A 26,289-nucleotide genomic window follows, 5' to 3' on the forward strand; every position below is an offset into this window, starting at 1 on the left:
CTTGTGCTTAGAGTAAGATACTATCAGGTGAGGAGAGATATCTGTGTGAATAACTAGGCTTTAACTTTAAATATGAATAACTTGTCCAAGCAATTATCTTCTTACACAAAAATTGAGTTCTCCTGAAATAAGTATTTATATGGCACTTTACATTTTACAAGGGATTTTCCTGTATGTGATCTTTTTTGTTCTGCACTCAGGGCAGTATCATAACATCACCATTTTATAACTGAGGAAACCAAATATTAATTTTTGCCCAGTCACATAGCTAGTTTGTAATAGAAGTAGGACTCAAATACAAGTCTTCAAATGTCGAATAATTTGTTCTTTATACTACACAATGCCTGAGTATGTTAGAAATAAAGAATATTGTATTTTAATGAGATGTACATTCTTTCTTATTGATCTTTAAATTGTCATTTTTCATTATTTTAAACTCATCATTTCTCCCCAAAATGTGACTTGAGCACTAATTTCTTCTAACTTTTGAGTTAAATCCCATTCATGGCAAGTCTGAGACTTTGGCTTTTGACACCCTTCCTGGATAATTTCTTTTCACATGGCAGTGGTTTTAACTCACCTTAGTTATGGGTAGTCTGTTTATTCAGAGGATCAACTAGAGACAGTTCTAGTTTGCCTTTTTAGCATGTCTGACCAATTTTCTGAGCTATCTTTTTTTTTGGACTACTAAAGAAGAATAAATGATTGTGTGGTCATATGTCCCAGTTTGTCTCTGATACTCTTGGTTTATGTGTATTATTCTTTGGCAGTTACTAATAGTGCCCTCTTTCACTCCTAAAATTATACTGGTTTGAATGATAAATTAAATGGTGTATTAGTTATCTATTGCTGCATTACATATTACCCCCAAACTTAGCAGCGTAAAACACTTATTATCTCATAGTTTCTTTCTGTAGACCAGGCCAGGCATAGCTTAGCTGGTACCTCTGGCTCAGGGGCTCTCGGGAGGTTGCGGTTTGGGTGTCAGCCAGAGCTGCAGTTCATCTGAAGGCTCAATTGGAAGAGAATCTATTTCCAGACTCTCTCATGGGATTGTTGGCAGAATTCAGTTCCTTGTGGGCTTTTGGACTGTAAGTGCCTCAGTTCCTTGTTGGCTGTTGACCAGGGGCTTCCCTCAGTCCCATACTATATGGACCTGTCCATAGGGCAGCTCACAGCATTGCAGCTGGTTTCTGAGAGAGCGAATTAGAGAGTGAAAGAGCACACATTAGTGAGTGTCCAGTCTTTGTAACCTAGTTTCTGAAGTAATATCCATCACCTCTGCTTCATGCTGTTTTCTAGAACCAATTCACTAGGTACAGCTCTCATCCAAGGGGAAGAAATTGCACAAGGACATAAATACCAAGAGGTGGAGACCATCTTACAGGCTGCCTATCACAGATGGTTGCCCTAATAAAAGGGAAATTGCTTCCACGTAGTACTTCTCCACAGTGGAATGCAACTCATCACCTGTTTTTGTTTTTCTGGAAGAAGAAATTTGCTTCAAGCTTTTATTCTTTTTTTATGATCAGTACCTTTATGGTACACAGTAAAATCAACTCTAAAATCAAATTTTAACAATTAACTCTTTATTCAGAAATTTGGTGTCTACGGCTTTTTGCTTAAGGGATTCCATGTACATTTTCACATAATATTACTTTTTTGGGGGGAGGGTGTGCTATTTAAACATAAAACTAACAGGTTTGTTTGTGGGGTTTTTTGTTTGTTTGTTTGTTTGTTTGTTTGTTTGCATAGGCAGGCACCAGGAATCGAACCCGGGTCTCCAGCATGGCAGGTGAGAACTCTGCCTGCTGAGCCACTGTGGCCCGCCCTAACAAGTTTTTAATACATACGTTGTCAGTGGCTTTATTATAGCTTTGGATTGTTTGAAGACCTGTGCCAAGAGGCTGAGGTCATAGGTCTGACCTTTGCTGGCTTTGCTGTCCTTCATGGGCCCAGACTGTGTGCACCCGGAGCTTAGTTGGCTGCTTGACAGGTTGACTCTGCTGAGTATAAGAGGGTGGAGGAGTTGTCATGTGTACACATCCCGTCCAGTTATTTGAAGGCACAGAAAGTAATTTTGAAAGGCATTGGTTTTTTTGAAGGGAAAGTAAAGTATCTTGAAAGGATAGACCATTAGAGAGGCCTTCCTAACCTTCTCTCCTCCATGGGCAGGCAGGAAGAACCCCAGTGCTTCTTATATTTCTGGAGTAAAGAAGAAGCCCCAGAGCTGTGGATACCTAGATCAAACTATCCATACTGTTGTTAGCAAGAAAGAAGAGGGCCCTCAAATTTTCTCCAGACTTACTTTTCAGTACTCCCAGCCTTGAGACCATCAGGATTAAGCTCTTGATCTTTCTCTATTTACATGAACTACCACAAGAAGCCCAGGATTCTAGGGTCATTCCTCATCTCTATACTGCTCTGTCTGTCTCTTTCTCCATCCAGATTCCTTGCTTCTTCCACGCTCCTTTCCCTAGAGTTCTCTTCTCCTCAGCCTCTTCTCTGACCATTTCCTTTAATTTTTTGTTTAAACTTGAAACTGGGCTTTTCGAGCAATGGCGCTTTTCCCTGCTGCTTTTTCTGCAATGATACTTTTTCCTGCTTTCTCCTGCAGCCCCTCACTTGCCAATCCTTCATACCCCAGAGCTTCAAGGTGGGAGTACAGGTCCTCCTTTGTCTTTGCTGTTTTCAGACATCTCACTTTCCCTCTTGCCTGAGAACTCAAACTTTGACTCTCATCAAACTCTACCTACAGACCTCCTGGGTCATTTCCCTTCATTTCTTTAAGATTTTTAGCTCCTAGCTTATGGTCACTCTTCTTAGCACAACTTCTATAATAATTTGTAGAAATTTCATTGTCCACATTGATAATTTTTCTGAAACTCTGGTTTTTAATGATCATGTCCTCCGTTCTACCTTGAGGCATTTGCTCCCATGGTCATTTCCCAGACCTCGACCTTAAGAATAACTAAAATCTCTCCAAAATCTCAATTTTGAGATCCTGGCCATTATCTTCTCTTTCCAACCCACCCCTTTACTATTTTCAAGTCCAACAATCCTTCAGTCCCTCTGCTACCTGCATTTTACTAATCCTGCTACTTTTTTACTGGTCTTTAATAGGTCCTTAATTGTAGATAGCACCCTTGCATACACTTTTAACTCAGTTGACCTCTTCCTCTTACTTTGTCATCCTTACCTGGCACAACTCCAACCCTATGGCTCTTTTTTGTATAGCTGGAGAAAAGCACAGCCATGCTGATAGGTCTCACACTAAATAATGATGAACCTCAAGAGGGCCCTTAGTGCTGCCTGGCAGCCCTGGTACACTTCCATGGCTCATTCAGTGTTTCATTCCTTCTCTTCCCTCAAACTCACATTTCTTCTCCCATTTTTACTCTGAGAAAGTGTAGGTAATCAAAAGAGAATGTCCCCAAGCACTCAACACTATAACCACTTAGTTAATTCCCTCTGGCTATTCTGTTTTCCATGTTCTACTTGATCGGTAGATGTAATTCTTCCTCAATAATTCATGACCCTTGTTTCAGAAGTTCTCCTCCCTCCTCCTTGTAGCAACAATTTTTCTTCCCTATTGAAAAATCTCTATCAGTGAAAAAGTATGCTGTAATTTATTCCACCTTAAAAAAAACCAAAACCAAAACCAAAAAAAAAAAATCACCTGACTGCATGTCTCCCTCAAGTTGCTGTCCTATTTCTTCACTCCCTTTACAATGAAATTTCTTAAGAACATTGTCCGCATACTTTCTATAATTTCACTTCTCCCATTCTTTCTTGAACCCTTTCCAAACTTTTGCTTTTGCTCTACCCATCTACCCATACTGCTTTTGTCAAGATCACTGGTGAGCTCCAGGTTCCTAATTCCACTGATCAGATATAAGTTATCAGTAGTTACTTGACACAGTTGATTATTTTCTTTAAACACTCTCATTTAACTTCCTGGATTTCTTCCCCATCATATTGGCTACTTCTTCAAGTATCCCAGAGCCTAGTTTTCAGGACTTGTTCTATCCATCGTTATCCCCTTTGTGAATTCATCCCATTTATATGCTGACATTTCCCAGATTTATATCTTCAGCCCACAATTCTCTCCTAAACTCTAGACTTATATATCTAACTGTCAGCTTAACATCCTTATTTGGATGTTTAATAGGATTCTCAATCCTAACACATCCAAAAATAAACTTTTGATCCTCCCACTCAAACCTTCACCTCCCATGGTCTTCTCATTAACTGGCAACTCAGTCTTCCTTGGAGCCTCTGTTTTCTCATACCCTACATTGAGTCTGACACCATATTCAATTTGACAATCATTTCAAACTTCAAAACTTACCTGGAATCTCACCAAATCTTACTACTTCCACAATTTTTGCCCTGGACCAAGCTACCATCATCTTTGAAATAGCAGCATTTATGATTATTGAAATAGCCATCTACCTAATCTTCCTGCTTTTGTATTCTAGTTCCACATCCCTCCAAAACCAACCAACCAACCACAGTGTCTATTCCTAAAATGGCAACTAGAGTGATCCTTTTAAAACATAATCAGATTATCTTTATTTTCTCAAAGCACTTTAGTGTCTTCGCAACTCACGTCATAAAATTCATGGTCCTTACAATAACCAGCAAGGTTCTGTATCAGTGCTTTCTAGTGGAAAAATAATGAAAGCCACAGATACAATATTAACTTTTCTAATAACTATACTATCAAATGTAAAAAGAAAGATTAAATTAACTTTAATATATTTTATTTAAACTAGTGTATAAAAATTATTTTAATATGTATCAATATGAGAAGTTATTGTTCTCATATCAAGTCTTTCAAATCTGGAGTGTATTCTTATATAATTTGGACCCAAAATTGTCATTGGAAATACTTTATTTGTACTTAGATTTCATAAAATTTATGGTAAAAAAAGTAGTCATATACTCCAGTAGTTCTAGACATATTTAAAAGTCTGAAAGATACAGAAAAAATCTTTTCACAGAACTGACACTATAGTGAACGGAGAAACAGAATTAAACACATAGTATGATATTCTCTGGTATTAAGTGCTACAGAAACAAAGCATAGTATGGTGCCAGGGAGTCTGTGTGTCTAGGGGACAGGATACAATTCTAAATAAGTTGGTCAGGGAAGCTCCTCTTAAAATGTGACATTTGAGCCAAGACCCGAAGAAAGTAAAGCAAGTAATGCACTCATCTGGTGGCAAAGCTTTTTAAGCAAAGAGAACAACAAATGCAAAGACTCTGAAATTAGAACTAACATAATCAAAGAACAGGAGGCCATTACAGCTGGAGCAGAATGAGCAAAAGAAAAAGCAGTAGGAGATCAGGTCAGAGAACAGGGGACCAGATGGTATAGAGCTGGAAGTCCAATATGATAGCCAATAGACTCAAATGACTTCTGAGAATTTGAAATGTTCCTAGTGTGACAAAGGGGCAGAATTTCTTATTTTATTTAATTTTAGTTCATTAGAATTTAAATTTAAAAACTGATAATGGAATCAGCTATTAGAAAACTTTTAAATATGTCTGGAACTACTAGAGTATATGACTCTACTTTTTTAACCATAAATTTTATGAAATCTAAGTACAAATAAAGTATTTCCAATGAAAATTTTGTGTCCAAATTATATAAGAATACACTCCAGATTTGAAAGACTTGATATGAGAACAATAACTTCTCATATTGATACATATTAAAATAATTTTTATATACTGGTTTAAATGAAATACGTTAAAGTTAATATAATCTTTCTTTTTACACTTGATAGTGTAGTTATTAGAAAAGTTAATAGAATGTACTGATATTCTGGCATAGTGTCTGGTATTTATTGACTAATGAATGAGAGAAAGAATTTATAATTGCAAAATCCTGAAGAAATACTGTTGTTTTACTTTTTTGACCTGAGATATTTTTGCCAGCCAGATTTTTTGTTTGTTTGTTTACTCTGTTTTACAAACTACTTATCCTTTAATCAGTCTGTATTCCTTTATGCTCTGTAAGATATTTTGAACTAAGCATTAATGTCATGGTCGTATTACCATAATATTGAAGGCTAGCAAATATCTCTACCAATTGCCTTCTCTCCCTAGCTCTTTTATTTCCAGTCTGCCACCTGAAAGAAGGGAGAAGAGGGCCGTGAGAGGAGGGATGGCCTGTTCTACAAAGGAAAGCAATGAACTTTTTGATGGCTATATGAGGATTATCCCATACAGCTATCAAATGAATAACTACGTTAGGCAGTATCAGAGCAAGAGTAAAATAAGATTGGGTAAGTGACTGTATCCCCTCAGTTTACTACCTAAGCAGCTCAGAGGATCATATTTAGTATATATAACCTACCCCTTTATAGGTTGTAAGCTCTTTAAACACAAGGCTCTGTCTTAGTGCCCAATTGTACCTTCCTTGGCATCTAGCATAGAACTTTGATCAAAAGGCTGTCTGAACTATATAATAACGGGCCACCTATTGGTTAGCCTTTTATATTTTACATTCTGTGGTTGCTTTTCTTCCTTCCCTTTTTCTTTTCAGTGCCAGCAACTGAACCTAGACATATGTTGACTTCACAAGGCTTATGGCTGTTTTAGTGACTGATTCTTTCCTTGTCCATCCTGATTAATTCATTCATTTTCCAAAACTAACTGCTCTAAGAAGCCCTTCCCTGATTCTTGCAGTTTATTAACTTGGTCCTCAGTCTACTTTATGTTATACATACTTCTCTTCTTGAGTTCTAACAGGAAATGCAATCATTCAAACACAGCTACAATAGAATATGATTTCTTGAGGGCAGAATGTGTGCCTTACTAATTTTTTTTAAGTCTTTAATGGCTTCCTTAGTTCCTTGCTTATAGTAGGTGCTTAGTTAGTGCTTGTGGAATTGAATGAACCAGGCTTAGAGTAACAGAGTTACTATTAATGGGTGAAATGTTGTCTAAAATACAAATTTTAAGAGCACGTACTTTTTTTTTTTTAACCATTTTGAGAGATTAAGAGATAGAGCGCTGTGGAGAGGAAATATAGAAGGAAACAGTAAAATTAAAAACCAATCCTTGGATAAGAGGGAGGCTAAGGATCTGAGGTGTTCAGAAGAACCTACTATATTAGAAAGCCAAGAAAGCACATGAACTCAAATGGAATGACAGAACTCACCTGTTTGTATTATATTAATACTATTTTCAATTTTATTCTGGCTTTTGTTTTCTTAATGTATTTGTATGGTTGTGTGCATCCCTACTTAACCTCTTAGTAGGGATCGTGGGAAACCTCATTTGTAAACCAAGGGATTGGGACAGATAACTATATATAAATAGTCCTTCTAATTCTGTGATTCTGTTATTTTGAGGATAAATGTAGGTTTTTAAGCTCCAGAAAAGTGTATCCTGCTAGCAAGTCCTGTAGTGGCACCCTGGTGGGCACAAGAATTTTTGTCAGTTTCGTTTGTTTGCCTCCATGGTTTGTTCTTTATAAATGGGGTACATATTAAAAGTGAGTATTTGACCTGTGGGGATATTTTGTAAATGAAAGGATGCTTTGATTTTGGTTACTGTATATCACCAGGAAACTAGAAATTGTGCAATTCTTCTCCAGAGTTAATTTTGTTTTTTTTAAAGAATATTTTATTAAGAAATCTTCACACACATACAGTCTAACCATGGTATACAATTAGTGACTCACAATATCATCATATAGTTGTATATTCATCATCATGATCATTTTAAAAACATTTGCATCACTCTAGAAAAAAATTTAAAAGAAAAAAACTCATGTATCTCATTCCCCTTACTCCTCCCTCTCATTGACCACTGGTATTTCAATCTACCCAGTTTTTTACCTTTTATCCCCCCTGTCTTATTTATTTTTATAATAATTTTTTTAATGCATCTGTCCATACCCTGGATAAAAGGAGCATTAGACACAAGGTTTTCACAGTCATGTGGCCACATTGTATAAGCTGTCGTGTTCAGGAATCAAGGCCACTGGAACACAGTTCAACAGTTTCAAGTACTTCCCTCTAGCCACTCCAATACCCCATAAATTAAAAAGGGACATTTATATAATGCATAAGAATAATCTTCAGCATAACCTCTTGACTCATTTTGAAATCTCTCAGCCGCTGGAACTTTATTTTGTCTCATTTCTCTCTTCCTCACTTTGGTCAGAATTTTCTCAATTCCATGATGCTGGGACCTGGGTCATTCCGGGAATCATGTCCCACGTAGTGGGGGTGGACAGGGAGTTCACTTGCGAGTTAACTTAGGCCACATCTGAGCAACAAAAGAGATTTTCTGGGAGTGACTCTTAGGCATAATTATGAGTAGACTTAGCTTCTCCTTTGCAAGAATGAGTTTCATCGGGGAGATCCCCAAGATTGAGGGCTCAGCCTATTGACAGAATTAGTTTTTGTGACTCTGAAGTTTAAGCTGGCTCTATATCTTGGCAATTACTTACCAGCTTTTACTGATTTGGGATTCTGGGAAATTGGAAAAGTTATTTCTTCTCTATAGTAATTATTGCTAATGGGTGATAGTACATAAGCATATTTTGGCAGGCCTCAGAAAGAAAGAACAAGGAACAAAAATCCTTTTTCTCTGGTTCTTAAACATACATTCTCTGTTTTAAATAATGTTAAATAATGAAAATTAAATATGCCAGAAAAGGATATTGCAAAAAAATAACATGCAGAACAAATACCACAATACAAATGAAAGGAGGTAAGTGTCTCCCTTTGCTCTTTCTGCACTTAACTCTCCACTTCTACCCAGTGTCACCCAGTTCAGACTAGATAACTCTGCTGGACCTGATAACTCACCCTCGTTCTTAATTATTTTTCTTTCACAGAAAGCCTGACAACACCGTTATTGTAGTTTTTACTCTTTTTTCTACCTGGAGGCAGAAAGACTCCTTAAGTCTTTCTTAAAGAGACTTTAAGAAAAAAGAGACTACTTAAGTCTAAGAGTCTCTCTGTTACACCAAAACTACTCCTTATAGATAGATTGTTACATGAATTGCACCTTTTTTCTATGGGTGAGAGCTAGATTTTCTCTCCTTTAGTGGATTCCAAACAGAAGCAACATTTCTATTATTTGTACGTATATGTTATCCAGCAGTTAATTATGACACTTAGCCTGCTTCTTAACATACACGCCCAGTTCATCTGTTAGCAAAGCTAGTAGACCTCACCACAAAGGTCCTACTGTCCAGATATGTTTTTAGTGAGAACCAGGTGTCTTCCTCTTCCCCATCTTACTATTTATCTTGTTAACGCAAGCTTTTCTCATAATGATTTAATAAAGTATTTGCAAAATATTCTTTATCTTTTTTCCTATGATTCTAACTTTTAAATGAATAAAGTTGTCCTGTACATCTTAATTATATTGATTTCCCAGACTCTTATAATTTCCCAGACTCTTCTGCCAATTTCAAGTCATTTTAGAACTTAATGTGTTCCATGAACTTTCCTAGTTTTGAAATTGGATGTTCTTAGAAATATACTGATCTTTTACATCTTTAATTAAAAGAACAGTGCAATTTCCAACTATTTTGATAACTGAGAGGGAGAAATCACCTAAGTATTAATATATAAGAAGGCATATAATAAATATTTTATAGAAATTTTAATGCATCTACCTTAAGTTAGATTATATAGCTATTTGATGTTGTGGGTGATGCTTTGAATTTATGATTTGCATGGCTTCAGATGTCATAATTTTTCCCCCACTTTCTAGGAAGTAACAGCTAGCAGTCGCCACTATGTTGACAGGCTATTTGACCCAGATCCCCAGAAAGTTCTACAAGGTGTCATGTAAGTAGTATGCATTTAAGAGTCTATCATAAATTCTTGTTTGTTTTCGTGTTTGAATCTGCCAAATATTATTTTGAAAATGCAGGATTTTAACTTTTTTCTTCCATTTGGCTTCTTTTTGGAGACTCCTTGACATTCATGATAGTTTTAATATTGTAGGGAATTGTCTGTTGGGTAGTTGTTAACTGATATGGTTAATGTCATAGATTTTTGTTTGTTTTCATACATTAAAATTTTTTTTTTTTTTGCATGGGCAGGCACTTGGAATTGAACGTGGATCTCTGGCATATGCCACCATGGATCGCCCCATTAAAATTTTTTTTACACTGAAAAGATTGTTTCCTTTGAGGTGGTGCAAGGGTAGCTCGGTGATAGAATTCTTGCCTGCCAGGCTGGAGACCCAGGTTTGATTCCTGGACCCTGCACCTCTAAAAGAAACTTCCTTTTAAAAATAAATTATTTCTTTTGGAGAACACTTTTGCTACTTTAATATCCAGTAAAAGCAGGAAAATGATCTTTTGTTATTGGGAAGGAGTAAGTTTTTTTGTTTTTTCCCTCATTCAGTTATCTCTCCTAGTGATGTTTTAAATATCAGAATTTACACAGCAGTCATTAGAACATTTAAATAGATTCTTGATAGCCTAAATGCCCTTTTCTCCAAAATTTCCTGATGTTTAATGAAAGGAAATGTTTTTAAGAATTTGGGTACATACATACCCAAGATGATTGCAGGTTAAAATAACTAGGTGAGACAGGCAGTGTAAAATTTTCTAGGCATTGAAAGATGAATCCCATCTTTTGAAATTCAGATTATCATGCTCTTGACATTTTAGTTCTAAGGGAGTTCTAAGGGCAACTTAATTTTCCTAAGCCTCAACATTGTGATCTGTAATGGCTATTGTAGCCTCATCTAGCCTAAGGGTCCTACAGAATTGGGGAATTCTGATTCCCCCAACTGAGCTGAGGAACTGAATTTACCAGATGCAGAACTCAGGATGAGATGCATTTGGGATAGCACAAATGAGTCACTTTCTTTTTCCCTTACCCTACCAGTGTCATCAGCTAAATAGTACTTTAACTCTTGGCAACCATTGCAAGGCCTCAGATGCTTTGTTTATAGAAGTTTCTGTTGATTGGAATTCTTTGTCAAAGCCAAAAGAAAAAAAGGCATTGTAGAAAAGATGTCTTGGAAATGTGAATTTGTAAAGAGGAGGCAATGTAAAAGTGTATAAGGCTACATGGCTATCCTGGGATACTTAACACCTTATTTTCACATCTCACTTTACAGAAACATTAAGAAATGCTATTTCTTGTTTTCTCAGTATATTACTTTGCCTTTGTCCCCTTAACTAGGGGACATTATAGGATATAATCAGCTTCTTTTTAGATTAGTTTGATTATTACCTGAAAAAGGGTAATAAATCCATCTGCTAAATAAATCTGTTTGGTTTCTGTCTACATACATTAATTATTTGAAGGGATGGGATTAATTTAACACTCCTCCTTATATAGGCATATACTTCCCAAACACAGCCAGGCAACTCTGTTATATAGATCATCTTAAGTATCACTTAAATTTCCTCAATAAATAGTTTAGTTGAAAATGTCAGATTCATTAAGTGCTCAACAGGTGTTAATAGTAGATGATGATGATGTTATTATTACTATGACTGCCACTATAGTTCTTTAGGAAAAAACTTCAGTGAAGGTTTCTGCATGATAGAGTTGTATTTTGGGTTGTATTGGATGTGAATAGATAGTTCAGGTTATTACTAGTCAACTTTGAGAATTTTTTTTCATTTACCAAGGAACACTGCAGCTTCTCAAAAATTGACAAAATATCAAAGAAAGAATAAAAGAACATTGGGAAGGGTGTATTATTACAAAGCAGTTAAGGTATAGTTTGGTAGTCTTAGTGCCCCTTTAAAAATTGAATTATCTGGCACACTTAGCTGTCAGCCAGATAGATAAGAAAGGTTGTTTTTGTGAAGAGATGGTAGAGTGGGAAAAACATGAGCTTTAGAGGTGGAGGTGGATGAGGATAGGTTTAATTCCTGGTTCTGACATTTCTAGAGGGGTCCCTTTTTAGCAGTGTGCTTGGCAATTTAATTTTCCTAAGCTTCAACATTGTGATTTGTAAGAGGAGAACATACTTCCCATTTTACAAGTTCTTATGAGAAATCTGAAATATAAAATTCAGTGCTTTGTATATTGTGGATACCCACCAGTTGGTGCTTAAATGGTTAGCTGTAGTTAGCCCTAATTTAAAACAATTTCAGGAAAAGATTCTTTTCTGAGAAAGGAAAACAAATAGAAGATATTGAACTGATAAAGCAATTTAAACTTAAGAAGAGGAAAAGGGGCTAGAATTCTTGACTTGGACAAGATGGAGAATGCAAAGATAACATTTAGGTTCCAGTAAATGTGATTGCTACCTATTATAATACCAAAATCTGTTTATAGTTTGATAGGAACAGCTTACTCGTAATCTTTTCACTTGGTTTCAGAGCAGAGCTGGCCTCCTGGAGGTATGTGTAGTGTGATTTAGTAATTTATTTTCTCCCAGATAGAAATATTTATCCTTTCTGACTTAATTCTTTTCTGAAGTTTGTCATTCTCTGAAAGTTTGGAGAATTATCTAATTAATAAGATTCTTTTTTTAAAATGCAGACACATTTAGGACTTCTAGTAATGGTTCTCAAAATGCTTCAGATTGACTAGATCTGAGGAGGGTGTGGGAATCTGCATTTTTTCCTCACCCCAGTGGTTCTGCACAGGTATCATAGACTACACTTCTAACCCAGTTGCTTCCTTTCTGAAGGAATCTATTTGTGTATATAAGTCACTTGTTGAGCTGAAGGGCAAAGAGGTGCAAATTTGGGGCAGTTTGATGGCATTCCATACTTTTGGGGTAGTGGGGTGCGAATACCAATAAACAGAAGAAGAAGAAGAAGAGGGCAAAAGAAAGGGACAGTTTCACAGTTTCGATTTGAGTATCTGTGGCATAGTTTATATTCTGGCTACTGATAGCTGTTTTACTTTGTCTCTAAATAAATTGGAGCTACTCTTATCCTTTAGGATAGGCCACTACCTTTGTAATTTTCCTTGCCAGTTGAGGTTATGTTGCCCTTTTGCTTTGAGGGGCAAAGAAGAATAGTTCTTTGGAGACACCAAGTTTGGTATTCATTTAGCCAAATGGTCATCAGTTTGTAGCAACTTTAATTGGACATGGTCAAGAGAATGAGAAGTGAATTGTATTTTTTTAACTGTATTTTTAATATATTATTTACTTTTAAATAACCTTGCCTAATATTAGAACAATACAATATTGCTAGAGGAGAAAGGGAATCAGAATGATGTTTAGGAAAAGAGAGTTGACCAATTCTTTCCTTTTTAAACACATTACATAGTCACCATTGAGTTACACAGTAGCCATTACTAGACCAAAAATAGGTGGATGGAAGAGAGGTGGCCACAAAGTGTAAATAAGCAAAAGTAGCCTAATGATCTTAGGGAAGGGAAAAACAGAAGCTGAAATATCCAAATTGGAGAAACAAAAGTATTGACTGCTAGTTTAGCTGTAAGCCAATCAGCATCTTATCTGTGTGGCTATATTACATCTGATTTTCTCAATGAAGATTGTGAACATAAAACACATACTATATTAGCAGGAAAAACAAAGTTGAAGAAATTAAAGGTGAGTACGTTTTCATCATGGTCTTTACTAATTTGCTTATCTGAGTTAGAACCACACTCCTACCTGTAAATTTAGGGAAACTTCGTTGTCATCATGAAGGGCCATTTTTCATCATAAAGGACCATTTTACCTAGTTAGTAAGAATTCCTTGTTCAAAAATCGTATTGAGCATCAGAACTGTTTAATTTCAGTTGTTGAAGAGTGGGAAGTTATCTAGAAGTAACTTTTTTGTTAGTAGAACAGTATTTACCATAACTTGAATGGTTCTGTTTTGTCAGTGTGCGTAGAGAATCAGAGTCCTAACTTTTTTCTAAAAGAGCAGTTTCAAGTCCTTAAGTGAATAGAAGATACATTAGATATGGAGTAAGATATGGGCAGAGAGGAGGGAGGTCACTGAATAGATGCTAAACTGTAGCCTTTGCAACCACAATAGATAATAGGTATATCAGATAAACTGTTCTGCATTGTAGATTCTAAGCTTTCTCTAGTGTGGAGATTTGCATGTGACTTTAAAAAATCAGTGCAGAATTTTTTTTGTGTAAAACTACTATGGTATTGGTTCAATCATGTTAAATCTCATTGAAGATTAATTCTTTATATATCATGAGCCAAAGCTACTTAAACACTGGTTTTTGAATGTTTTAAAATTAGAGCACCTGGTCTGGATTTTACCTTAGTGTTTCTTATTGAAAAGATCAGCGGATATCCCTCTGTGGCCTAGTTTTGTTGAAAAAAAGGTGATATAAGCAAACATGATTGGCTCTGCAGTTTCAAAGATGTATAGAATCAGAAAGCTGGACTAGACCTCTTTAGTAAACTTAGGTAATTGTGGGTACTTTTGTATGGTTCTCCCCAGATATCCATGTCTAAAAAGTATCTTCTGAGGTATTTTAAGGTACTGATGATAGGAGTTTATTTTGGTAATGAGTACTTGATTTTCTGGTTCTAGGAAATTATGTCCTCTCATTTTAACGAAATATCAGTAGTTTCCATTTTCTTGCGTGAGCTAAAGGTACAAGTTCCCATAAAATGAAACCTTCAGTTTTTGAGCACTTTTAAATAAAAGGTTCAAGTTTTAGGATACTTCAAAAGAAATATCTTAAAACAGAAGTATGATTCTCCCCCCCCAATACTTTGTTAGTTACTTTAAAAAGTGTTAATGGGTAAAACATATGCTGAGATGACCTTAAAATGAATTGGAGTGATTCTGATTCTTGAAAACCAAGTGTTCTGAGACAGAATTCAGTTCAGAAAATACGATTTTAAAAATGACAGGATTCTCTAGGAATGATTTGATCAGACTGACATAGTCTTTACATGCAGACAGATAAGCTGCTTGAGTTGTAGTGGGGGAGTGTAGGTGGTGTGAGTGTTAACTTTGAACATCAATAATACCTTTATAATGGTAGTGGAGAAGCTTAGACTACCTATAGGCATGCCTAAGAATTACTTCTGAAGGACCTCTTTTATTGCTCAGATGTGGCCTCACTCTTTCTAAGCCTGCCTCTTCAAGTGAAATCATTGCCCTCCCCACTATATGGAACATGGATTCCAGGGGTGAAGTCTTCCTGGCTACATGGGAGAGGACTCCCAGGGATGAATCCAGACCTGCACTGTGAGATCAACCATTCCATCTTGACCAAAAGGGGGAAAAGAAGTGTAATTAATAAAGTATCAGTGGCAAAGAGAATTCAGATAGAGGTGAGAGGCTACTCTAGAAGTTGCTCTTATATAACCTTCAGTAGACCTTGCTACCTATCATAACCTGCCAATCCCCAGCCGGGACCATTCCAGCCGATCATAAAGAACACCTATGGAAATATATAAGATTCTGCAAGGGTTCCAGGCACTAGAATAACTTTCCAGAAGCCCTCGTCCAAATAAGTCCTGAAACGTAGCCCAGCCTTTCCAGAGCAACAGATAGTTCCATCTCCCTACCCCATATTAGTAGACAGACCCATCCAATATCTAAAATTTAGAATAGCCATAGCCTAAACAACCCCAAAGAGAGGTATGAAAAGATCAAAGGTGATGATGGAATTATACGTAGAAGATAGGACTTAACAAATGAATACGAATGCTGCATCATTAAATTGATATCTCTTTTTACTATACAATAAAAAAAGTTAAAAAAAGAATACCTGTATATTTATATACAAGTATGTATAAATCTCTTCATATTGTATAAATCACTTAACTGTATACTGCCATATTGTTACATAATGTTCTCACACATTTAAAAATATTCCTTGAGATTAAATATTTAGAAAATATTAATGTGCTACAAAGTATTTTAGCTTATTAAATTACACACTTTTTCATTTTTGGAGGATGTTAAGTGATTTGTAATCATATATTACACATATAATATTGCAAAAATAATAATTTCTAATTTCTGAGCTAGTATTTAATTTTCAAAATTGTATATTCATTTATTTCATTAAGTAGCCATAAGATCTTATTAAATGAAGATTAAATATTATTTACAGTAAATTTTTCATGATTTTATATAGATCAGAATTATATCTGAAATTACATATGTTTCAGAAATGTCTACTATAGGGTAATTTGATTATAAGAATGAAATAAATTGCTGCCAATCCTAGTTCTTTTCAAGTTTTACATTTTCTAGATACACAGTGAATGCCTGAGTTGACTTGAGCTGAAGTGTGTTACAAATTTCTCATGTGCCTCCTGAATCAAAAAGCTGCTCTGTTAAAATTAGCTTTGAATACTAGATCATCATTATCTAATTCTTTTAAAATTGATAATTCATATATGACAATGATAACTTTAATTGAACTATGAATACCTCATTCTCTAAACATACTGGATAACAGGAAGTTTATTGTACTAGGATATTTGGATCTTTCCATTTTCTGAAAAGATAATAATATTTAAAATTATAGTAGTGGAGCAGTGAGTATGTTTATAGTTTTCAAAGTCCAAATAATTTTGTAATTGTGTTTGTAAATCATTGTAAACCAGTTTGTTTACCATGTTGCTTTATTCTAGCTACCCAGAAATATGCATTTTCTCCCTAGTTTGCCAATGAATATCATATGACCATTAAGTTTTCATAAGTAGGTCAAGTTTTATGCTCAGTTTGCAGTTTTCAGGATTGTGTGTACTTTTTGGCTACTAAAATGAATGTACAGTATTTCAAGTAAGAGCTTCTTCAGGTAAGTGAAGTAAAACTGACTCAAAATGAAAATGATACAATTTATCTTGGAGCTTGGGGTTGGCTCTTGGAGCTCCATACTTCAATAATTTAAAGGTTTTGAAGATAATTTTCTGCTCTTTGGTGATATAAGAATTTCAGTTAAAATTTATGCTAATTTGACTATTTAGGACTAAATATGCTCTTCTTGATTGAGTAGAACTTTGTTTCTCCTGCAGATCTGTATCCCAATTCTTTTTTTTCTACTATTTTAATATTTAATATGTGAAGTGTAATGCATGAGTGTTACTAAGCACGTAAAACACTGTACTTTGTCTCTTGGTTTTGCTTACCATCTCACACAACCAAATACCCGGATGCATTAATCAGTTCCTTCAGCATTTATTGAGTGCCTGCCAAGTGCAGACATTATGCTAGTGTGACGGTATATAAGGATGAATGATTTAAAATCATTGCTCTGGAGAATCCAGAAGCCTAATGAAGGAGTCATAACTAAAAAAAAATTAGTCCACTATGATTAGCGAACGCTATGAGTGATAAGCACAGAGGTTTGAGACCACAATGAGGACCATCAGTCATTTAGCTACCTCTCTCGATTCTACTGTTATCTGCATTCCAAACCATTCCATGGTCAATTTATCTTCCTTAGTTGCTGTTTCCTCATGTCTTTTTTCTGATTAAAAAAATGATTGTTTCTCAATTATCCCCCTTTTAGTTTGTCTTTTCTTCTTACCACATTTCTAATTTTATGTTTCATGCCACCCTTCTATTTTTTTTTAAAAAAAGTGAACCTTCTTTTACATCCAGGTTCCTCTTACTGGCCCCAGAAACTTGCCATATTCATTTCCGATAGGTGTTCTATGAGTGGTTTTTTCTTTGCCTTCCCCATCCAACTTATACAAATTCTAGTCATTTTTTAAGGTTAATCTTAGTACCTCCTATTGCTCCAAAACCTGTTAAGCTTATGTAGCATCTACTTTTCTCAACACTATAAGCTCTCATTTTATACTAGTGCATTGTCTTATATTGTTTGTATTATTTTTGTCTCCCCAAGTAGATTGTGAATTCTTCAGATCAGGATTCCGTCGTGTGATACGTTTGTGTCTTTCATAGAGCCTAGCACATAGCCAAGTCCAAAAACTAATTGTTGAATAAGTAGACATGAGATTATATTACTTTGATTTACTGGGAAAAGATATCTTTGACTAAAAATTAGAAAAATTTTATTTTCTAAAAAAATGTAAAATTGAAGCACAGGAGAAGAAAGGAAATATATTTGCCAAATTTGTTTGTCTTTTTAGTCAGTTTGTTGTAACCTTGTGCTGGAGGCAGTAGAAAAACACTTGGCATTAAAGACATGGGTTGAGACCAGCTCTGTCCTGAATCTTGGCTTCCTCATCTGTAAAATAAGGTTAATGTTAATTAAGGTTGTGATGAAGATTAAATAAAATAGTGAATATGAAATGCTTTATAAACTTTAAGGTAATATATAAATATTGCTTATTTTTGTAGTTTCATTTAGTTGATAGTTGTGAGTTTGCATATTACAAAAATAGGGATTGCCACATGGTAAGTTTTTTTAGAATAATTCTTAATGCTCCATTGATAGTAACTTTTCTGAATTTTCCAGATCAGACATGGCTTTCTCGCCTCTTAGGGAAATTTCTGTTCTATCAAAGTGATGAATGTGCTATATTGGGGGCCACTGAGGAGGAATGCTTGAGTCTGACCTGGGAAGTGTCAGGGAATTCTTCCTAGAGGAAATTATGTTGACATCTGAACTCAGAACTGAAGGATAAGTAAAACTAGCCAGGGAAAGTATGAGGAAGAAGCAAGAAAAAGAAAGAATAACCATTCTAGGATCTGAAAGAAACTTCATTTGCTAGCCGAATGTTGAGACTTTTCTGCCTCTGCAATTGATTCCTTAATTTATCTTATAGTGTACTTAGATCTGCTTAAAACAGATATATGTGATAATTATTCTCTCTTGATTTTAACTGTTTCATAGAAATGATCTACCAGCATTGCTTCATAGTAAAAACTGAATAGAATTTATTTGCTGTGTGTTAACTTTTTTTTTTTTTTTTACCTTTTGTAGCATAAGCATATTTTACTTTTTAAAACCAGAGCAAGAATTTTTTTTTCCTTTAGATGCTGGCCCATTTTTTAGTTGCATTCTCTTTAATTAGATTTTACTATATAGCTATTTCGACTGCCATTCATGTCCTTTATGTAAACTATTAAGAGAACTGAAAAATTGGCTTTTCAGGTTTTTTTGTTTGTTTGTTTTGTCTATAAAAACATTTACTTTGGCATAGTTTCAGATGTCTGGAATGGATTCAGAAGGTAATATGAGGACGTCTCATTTCTACTTAGTTTAAAAAGGGAGAAATCTGGGAAGATGTAACTGTTAGGAGTTCCAATAGAGGGAGCCCCCAGCATCACACTTGGCACAAAATAGCTCTCAATAGATAATTGCTGAACTAATAAATGTGTCACATTAGTATAGGCATAATTGCATTATTGCATACTAAGAGAAGGGAAGATGATGAAAGTAAATGACAAGCTGTTAGATTCGGGACTATAAACTGTATGTTAGAAACCAAGCCTCTAAGAAGAAATAAGAGGCAGGAGCCTGGATGTGCAATCTCTCACCAACTGTGCTTTGCTAAACAAGGCTTTGATATCATACAGTTTTGTGATCATGTATCAGAATTTGGTAAAAACCTTAGTAAGCTTTCGTTTAATCCCCGTAAACAAAGGAATATTGCCACCTATTCCCTATAAACCATAAGGAAGATCTGAGGGATCATTCAGACGGAAAGATGATCAAACCCAGGAGGAAAAAAAAAAAACTACTATCAGGCACTGAGATAATGAAAGAAAAGACAACCAGGCTGTTATAGTATTTGCTAATTTAAAACTTGAGAGAATCTGCTTTCAGTAGATCACTGCAGTGTTGTAGAGGTTTTTTTTTTTTTGCAATCATTGAAGAAAATGATTGAGGTGAAGGCTTAATTACCAGTTTTAAATTATTTTATTTTTATTTTTTTTAATTTTAATTTATTATTTTTATTTTTTAATGCATTACCAGAGTTTTTAATGCCAGTGAATCAGATTGGCATTGGAAATATATGCCAACCTCAATACTTGTTTGCCGATTTTTAAAAATGACTTTTATTTTTGTTTTCCTCAACTCCTTAATTTCTACAAGGTCATGTTTTTGCTGACTGTAGAACTTTTTCAGGATTGTAACTTTCAGGATTGGCAAAAACCTCCCTATGTGTTATAGAGCTCTGCCCCCTAAAGAAAGAAGTACATGGAGATAACAGGATGAGTATCTTGGGAGCTTATTTTAGGATATGAAATGTACGGATGAGGTAAAAACTTTGAGGCAATGCTCTTAATGCTATCAGTCCTAACATCCCCATATATTTTTTTAATTTTTTAATTTTATTTTTTTAAATACCAAAAAACACCAAGCACATGCAAACATTCCTATTTTGATCATTCTGTTCTACATATGTAATCAGTAATTCACAATATCATCACATAGTTGCATATTCATCATCATGTCATTTCTTGGAACATTTGCATCTATTCAGAAAAAGAAATAAAACAAAAACAGAAAAAAATTTATACTTACCATACCCCTTACCCCTCCCTTTCATTGATCACTAGCATTTCAAACTGAATTTATTTTAACATTTGTTCCACCTATTATTTATTTTTATTCCATATGTTCTACATGTCTGTTGACAAGGTAGATAAAAGGAGTATCAGACACAAGGTTTTCACAATCACACAGTCACATTGTGAAAGCTGTATCATTATACAATCATCTTCAAGAAACATAGCTATGGGGCGGGCTACGGTGGCTCCGTAGGCAAGAATGCTTGCCTGACATGCCCGAGGACCCAGGTTCGATTCCCGGTGCCTGCCCATGTAAAAAAAGAAAAGAAAAAAAAAAAAAGAAACATAGCTATGGAACACAGCTGTACATTTTCAGGCAGTTCCCTCCAGCCTCTCCATTACATCTTGAATAACAAGGTGATTACTACTTACTGCATAAGAATAACCTCCAGAATAACGTCTCAACTCTGTTTGGAATCTCTCATTGACACTTTGTCTCATTTCACTCTTCCCTCTTTTGGTCGAGAAGGTTTTCTCAATCCCTTGTTGCTGACTCTCGGCTCATTCCAGGGTTTTTCTCAGTCCCTTGATGCTGAGTCTCAGCTCATTCTAGGATTTCTGTCCCACATTGCCAGGAAGATCCACACCCCTGGGAGTCATGTCCCACATAGACGGGGAGGGTAGTGAGTTTGCTTGTTGTGTTGGCTGGAGAGAGAGGTCATATCTGAGCAACAAAAGAGGTTCTCTTGGGGGTGACTCTTAGGCCTAATTTTAAATACGCTTAGCCTATCCTCTGTGGCGTTAAGTTTCATATGAACAACCCCCAAGACTGGGGGCTCAGCCTACAGCTTTGATTGTCCACACTGCTTGTGAGAATATCAAGAATTCAACTTGGGGAAGTTGAATTTCTCCTCGTTCTCACCATTCCCCAAAGGGGACTTTACAAATACTTTTTTATTCACTGTTCAAATCACTCTGGGATTTGTTAGGGCATCACTGTGGACAAACCAACAAAATCTCATGTCCTACTCAAGGTTCCATAACATCCCCATATTATAAAATATTTGAAACATCCTTCATATTATCCTGAAGTTAAATTCATAATAATATAACCTACTTATGAACACAATATAAAATATAATACTTTCCCTGCCTATAATATATAAAGAAATAAATAGAACATAATTTATAATATTTCAAGTAAATACTTGGGCATGACTGTACTAGAATACTGAAGTAGTGTGAATACAAAAGCTGCAAATGTGACTAATGTTGGTGTGTGGTATCAATGGCACAAATACCATGAGTGCCACTGTGTTGTTCATTTGACTTTCCAAAATGAATATCTTTTGATAAAAATCATATTCTTTATAATTTTCAAGACAGGTACAAAACTGAAATTTTTCAGATGAAATTTTCAGTTTTCTGTAAAACTGTACCAAAAAAATGCTTTCTTTTCATTTGTTAAACCATTGCTAGAAATTGCCATACTCTCAATAAACTTCTGAAACGTCCTATATATAGTACTGCCCCCTTGCCATCGAGAACCGCTACCATATAGAATTTTAGAGTGCTCTGGTGTTATTCAGACAGCATTCCTGGCCAATGAAGGTCTTTTTAAAATGTTTTATTAGTAGTACTGGCTGAGTTTGGGTGGTTTTTTTTTTTTTTTTTAGCTATTATTGTTCTCCACTGTCCTTTTTGGGGTCAATACACATTTGTGAGCTGATCGGTCATTGATAGGGGTAATCTTAGTGTGGAATAGGGTTTTGCTCCTGGTGAGGTAAAGATCTGTGTGTATTCAGAATAAAAATACTGGCAAATATGTGAGAAATATAAAAGATTTTTCTGATTTTTTAAATCTCCTGTTAAGATCTACTTCTTAAGCAAATCTCATGCTTAAGCAAAAATAATCATCATGCATTATGTTGTTACTAACTTGTGTAAAAATAAAGTATATTATAGCAGCACAAAGATCGAATAGGAAAGTGGAAGTATACTCTTGCAAGACTCTTAACGGTACATGTGGAATGAAATAATATTACTTGATGATTGACTGTGATAAGTTAGAAGATGCATATTTGAAATTCTAAAGCAACCACTAAAAACCAAAAAAGCCAAAGAGGTACAGGTAATTAGACAATAAGGAAGATAAAATGGAATCATATAAAATACTTCAAGGAAGTCAGAAGAAAAGTGAATGAACAAAGCTATGGTCCCTGAAAAAATATCAAATATATTCTGTGAGTTGGTGCTTATGCCCTCCACTCCCAGAGCTGGTAGTGAGTAGGTGGTCTGTATTTTTTTATATTCAAAGGACTGGTGCCTTAGAAAAACTCAGCTATCATTGTATTGGAAGTTTCTCGCCAGCGCTCAGGGTATCTCTCACCCTCCCCCACTCTGCTACTCACTCCCCTGCTGTCTAGCTCCCATATTCACTCACCATCTATCTCTTTTCCTTATTTTTGTCATTCCAGGTGAAAAACAGTCAGTGTTTTGACTTTGTCACCAACTTCTGTGTTTGCCAGTCCAAGATGTTGTAGAATTAAGTGGAATTGATCTTTGGTTTTTCTGTGATGTCTCAACATACTTTACCCTTTTTTCTTTCCCTAAATTCAGAGACATGAAAAATGCTGTAATTGGAAACAACAAGCAGAAAGCCAACCTCATTGTTTTAGGAGCTGTTCCAAGGTATGTTTGCTCTTACCCCTTTTTCTGCCATTCGTACTGTGTTTTTAATATATTTCTCACTCTCAACCATAAAACTCATTTTTTGTTTGTCTTCTAGTTTTAAAAAAGTCTCAATTCTTTTTTGTCTTCTGTCTTTTTTTTTTTTTAACTTTTTTTATTGTGAAATATATACAAAACAATAAATTTCAAAGTACATTTTAACAAGTAAGTTATAGGACAGAGTTCAAAGTTTGGTATGGATTACAGTTCCACAATTTCAGGTTTTTCCTTCTAGTTGCTCCAACACACTGGAGACTAAAAAGAAATATCTATATCATGATTAAGTAGTCATATTCATTTGTTAAATCCTAACTTCTCTGTTATAACTACTTCTTCTCCCAATCTTTAGGGCTATTTGGGCAATGCCCATTCTAACTTTTTCATATTGAAAAAGGGTGTTTACAATATAGGATGGGGGATGGAATTAGTTGATAGTCTTGCAGAGGCTGGCTTCTCTTGGTTTCAGGGCTTATCTGGCCTTGGAACTATCTGGAGGTTATAGGTTTCTGGAAAGTAAACTTAATGCATAAAACTTTTGTAGAACCTCAGAACCCTAAAAAGTCTCTTAATTTTTTAAAGTAATGCTTCAAAGCCTATGAAGTATCTCTAAAAAAAAAAAAAATTAAAGAACCAGAGAATAGAATATGAAATGAGTATATTCTTACATTTAAGAAATTCAGCAATATCATTGCCTCTGCAGTAAGAGGGTGTGTTAGATAGATAAGCAATGCACACCAGCCTAATACTTTCTGCTCCATATCCTTAGAGCCCTTGCAGTTTTTTTCTTCCCATCTGTCAAATTATGTTCCTCCTATCTTTTGAAACCATGTCCCACATTCCCCTTTTTATCAATTAAGATACTTTCAGTTGCAAGTAACAGAAAACTTATTTAAATGGAATTAAACAATAAGGGGACTTTTTTGATTCATGTAAGTGATAAGCCTAGAAATAGGGCAGGTTGTGGGTATGGATTTGACCAGAAAATTCATGGGATCATCAGGGCTTGTGGTAGTTTGCTAGCTCTCAGAATGCAGAATACCAGAACTGGAATGGCTTTTTAAAAGAGGACTTTAATAAGTTACAAGTTTACAATTCTAAGGAAGTGAAAGTGTCCAAATTAAGGCATCAACAAGAGGTTACCTTAACTCAAGAAAGGCCGATGGGTCAGAAAGACCTCTGTCAGCTGGGGCGTCATGTGGCTGGCATTTGCTGGTCTCTTGCTTCTGGGCTCTGATGCCTTCAGCCTTTGTTCCTGACAGGGTGTCTTTCACTTTACTTCTCCAGGGCTGGCTTTCATCTCTTGGCTTTCCTTGGCTCTCTCCAGGTTCTGGCTTGCTTAACTCATGGTGAAGTCTGCTGGGCTCCAAGCATCTTCAAACATCCATGTCTCTGTTCTCTGAAACAACTGTTCCACAAGCGTCTACAACTGCTCTCTCTGTCGGCTCTGAGACTTCTGTGTTTTCTGTCGTTTCTGACTCTCTCCTAAGTGTTCTCTTTTAAAGAATTCCAGTAAACTAATCAAGACCCACCTGGAATGGATGGAGTCACAGCCCCATCTAATCATAAGTTAACATCTATAATTGGGCATGTCACACCTCTTTGGAGATAATCTGATCAAGAGTTTCCAGTTTAGAGTATTGAATCAAGATTAAAACATGGCTTTTCTAGGGTGCGTAATACTGTCACACCAGCACAGGGCTCCAATTCCATTTCTTCGCATTTCTCTTGATCCTACTCTCTTCTGTGCTTGAGCTTTATCAAATTTTAACAGTTCCCAAACTCACATATATGTATATATCGCACTGTCCAGTGAAGAGAGCATGACTTGGTTCTAGCATTCCCAGCAACAGTAGTCCTGGTATTTACTCTCTTTGGGCTGGCATAGGGCACATGTCCATCCTGAACTGGTCACTGTGGCAGAGGACATCAAGTACTCTGATGGCATAGCTAGGCCATGCTCTCCACTTCTAGAACCTGGGATGCAGTCTGCTATTTCTGACCTCCTGGATCCCAAAATGTAACTTAAGGGCTCTTGAAAAGTGGGAAATGAGTTCAAGACATCAGATGCCCTGTATTAGTCAGGGTTCTCTAGAGAAATAGAACCAACAGGAAGTATTTGTAATTATGAGATTTATAAAGGTATCTCATGCATCCGTGGGAATGGAAGAGTCCCAGGTCCATAGGGCAGGCTGTGAAGCTGGCAGCCTTGATGAAGCCTGGATGGAGAGACTCATTGGCTGAAGAAACAGTGAAAAAGTTTCTTTCCTTTAGTCTTCGACTGATTTGATTATTTTGTTGGTCGATCATAGATGTAATCAGCCACAGATGCAATCAACTGACTGATTTAAAACACCCACCTTCTGGTTTATCAACTAGCCGTGAAAATATCATTCATGCTATCTGACTAGACAAATGGGCATCATCATTTGGCCAAGTTGACAACAGAACCTAATCATCACATACCCTTTGGGAACTTTTCCCCGTATCTGAAATTATTTATTCCATGCTTGAACTTGCTATATTCCAGGTCCTCAGCTGGTCTAAAGATACAGAGATAGCCAGAACATGGACCTGGCAGTTTTTATGGGATTGGATAATAATTTCCTAGGATTCCTCCACCTTTTTTTTAATTAAAAAGAAAATCAGTAGGCCCTTATTTTTTATTCTTAATTTCTGATTTTTAGAATTTGCTGATTTTTAAGTTAATATATGTAGTTGGTTTCTTCTAGTGACCTCATAAACTTCCTTTTGGTAGGCAGTGACTGTTATGTAATTATTTCTTTGCCTTTGCATCATAGAACTAAGTTTTGTGTGCAATTGCTATAGAGTTTTTCAAAGATGATTTTTCAAATTTTATCTTTTTCTTTTTCTCTATTATTTTCTATCTTTTGATACCTTATTATGGTTTTAATATTTTTAATATAACCAACCTCAAATATATACTTTAATAACCATAAAACTCTCAGCAGCCTTCTGAGGGGTTTGGTGTTCAGTTTATATAAATAGTATTTTAGGGAGCATGAGGGTTCTACCTAGAATGTAAGAGAGATGGTTGTAAGTGGCAGAGGGTTAGGGTTTGAGGAATGGTTGCTTTGTGAGCTGGGCTAGAATGGAAATGGGAGGATTTCCTCATGGGAGACTCAAATGGAAGAATTGGGGAAAGAGCAGAGCTTCCCTTTGTTTAGGAATTGTACAAGGGCTTTGAATATTCCCTTTAGGCT

The 26,289-nt window shown here is 35.7% G+C and overlaps 1 protein-coding gene across 4 annotated transcripts in view; it reads left to right on the forward strand.

Annotated features, from left to right (window-relative positions):
* Nucleotides 1-26,289, forward strand: part of ARMC8 (armadillo repeat containing 8) — a 142,747-nt gene that overhangs the window by 14,687 nt on the left and 101,771 nt on the right. For 3 of the 4 annotated variants that reach the window (XM_077130228.1, XM_077130226.1, XM_077130227.1), the window contains exons 2-3: nucleotides 9,751-9,827; nucleotides 22,958-23,029. In XM_077130228.1, coding sequence (XP_076986343.1) covers nucleotides 9,751-9,827; nucleotides 22,958-23,029 — 149 coding nt within the window. The remainder of the gene's footprint in view (nucleotides 1-9,750; nucleotides 9,828-22,957; nucleotides 23,030-26,289) is intronic. The other variant, XM_077130229.1, reaches the window with a different exon arrangement.

The sequence above is a fragment of the Tamandua tetradactyla genome, chromosome 15 (genome assembly GCF_023851605.1).
Source record: "Tamandua tetradactyla isolate mTamTet1 chromosome 15, mTamTet1.pri, whole genome shotgun sequence".
Taxonomy (NCBI): Eukaryota; Metazoa; Chordata; class Mammalia; order Pilosa; family Myrmecophagidae; genus Tamandua; species Tamandua tetradactyla.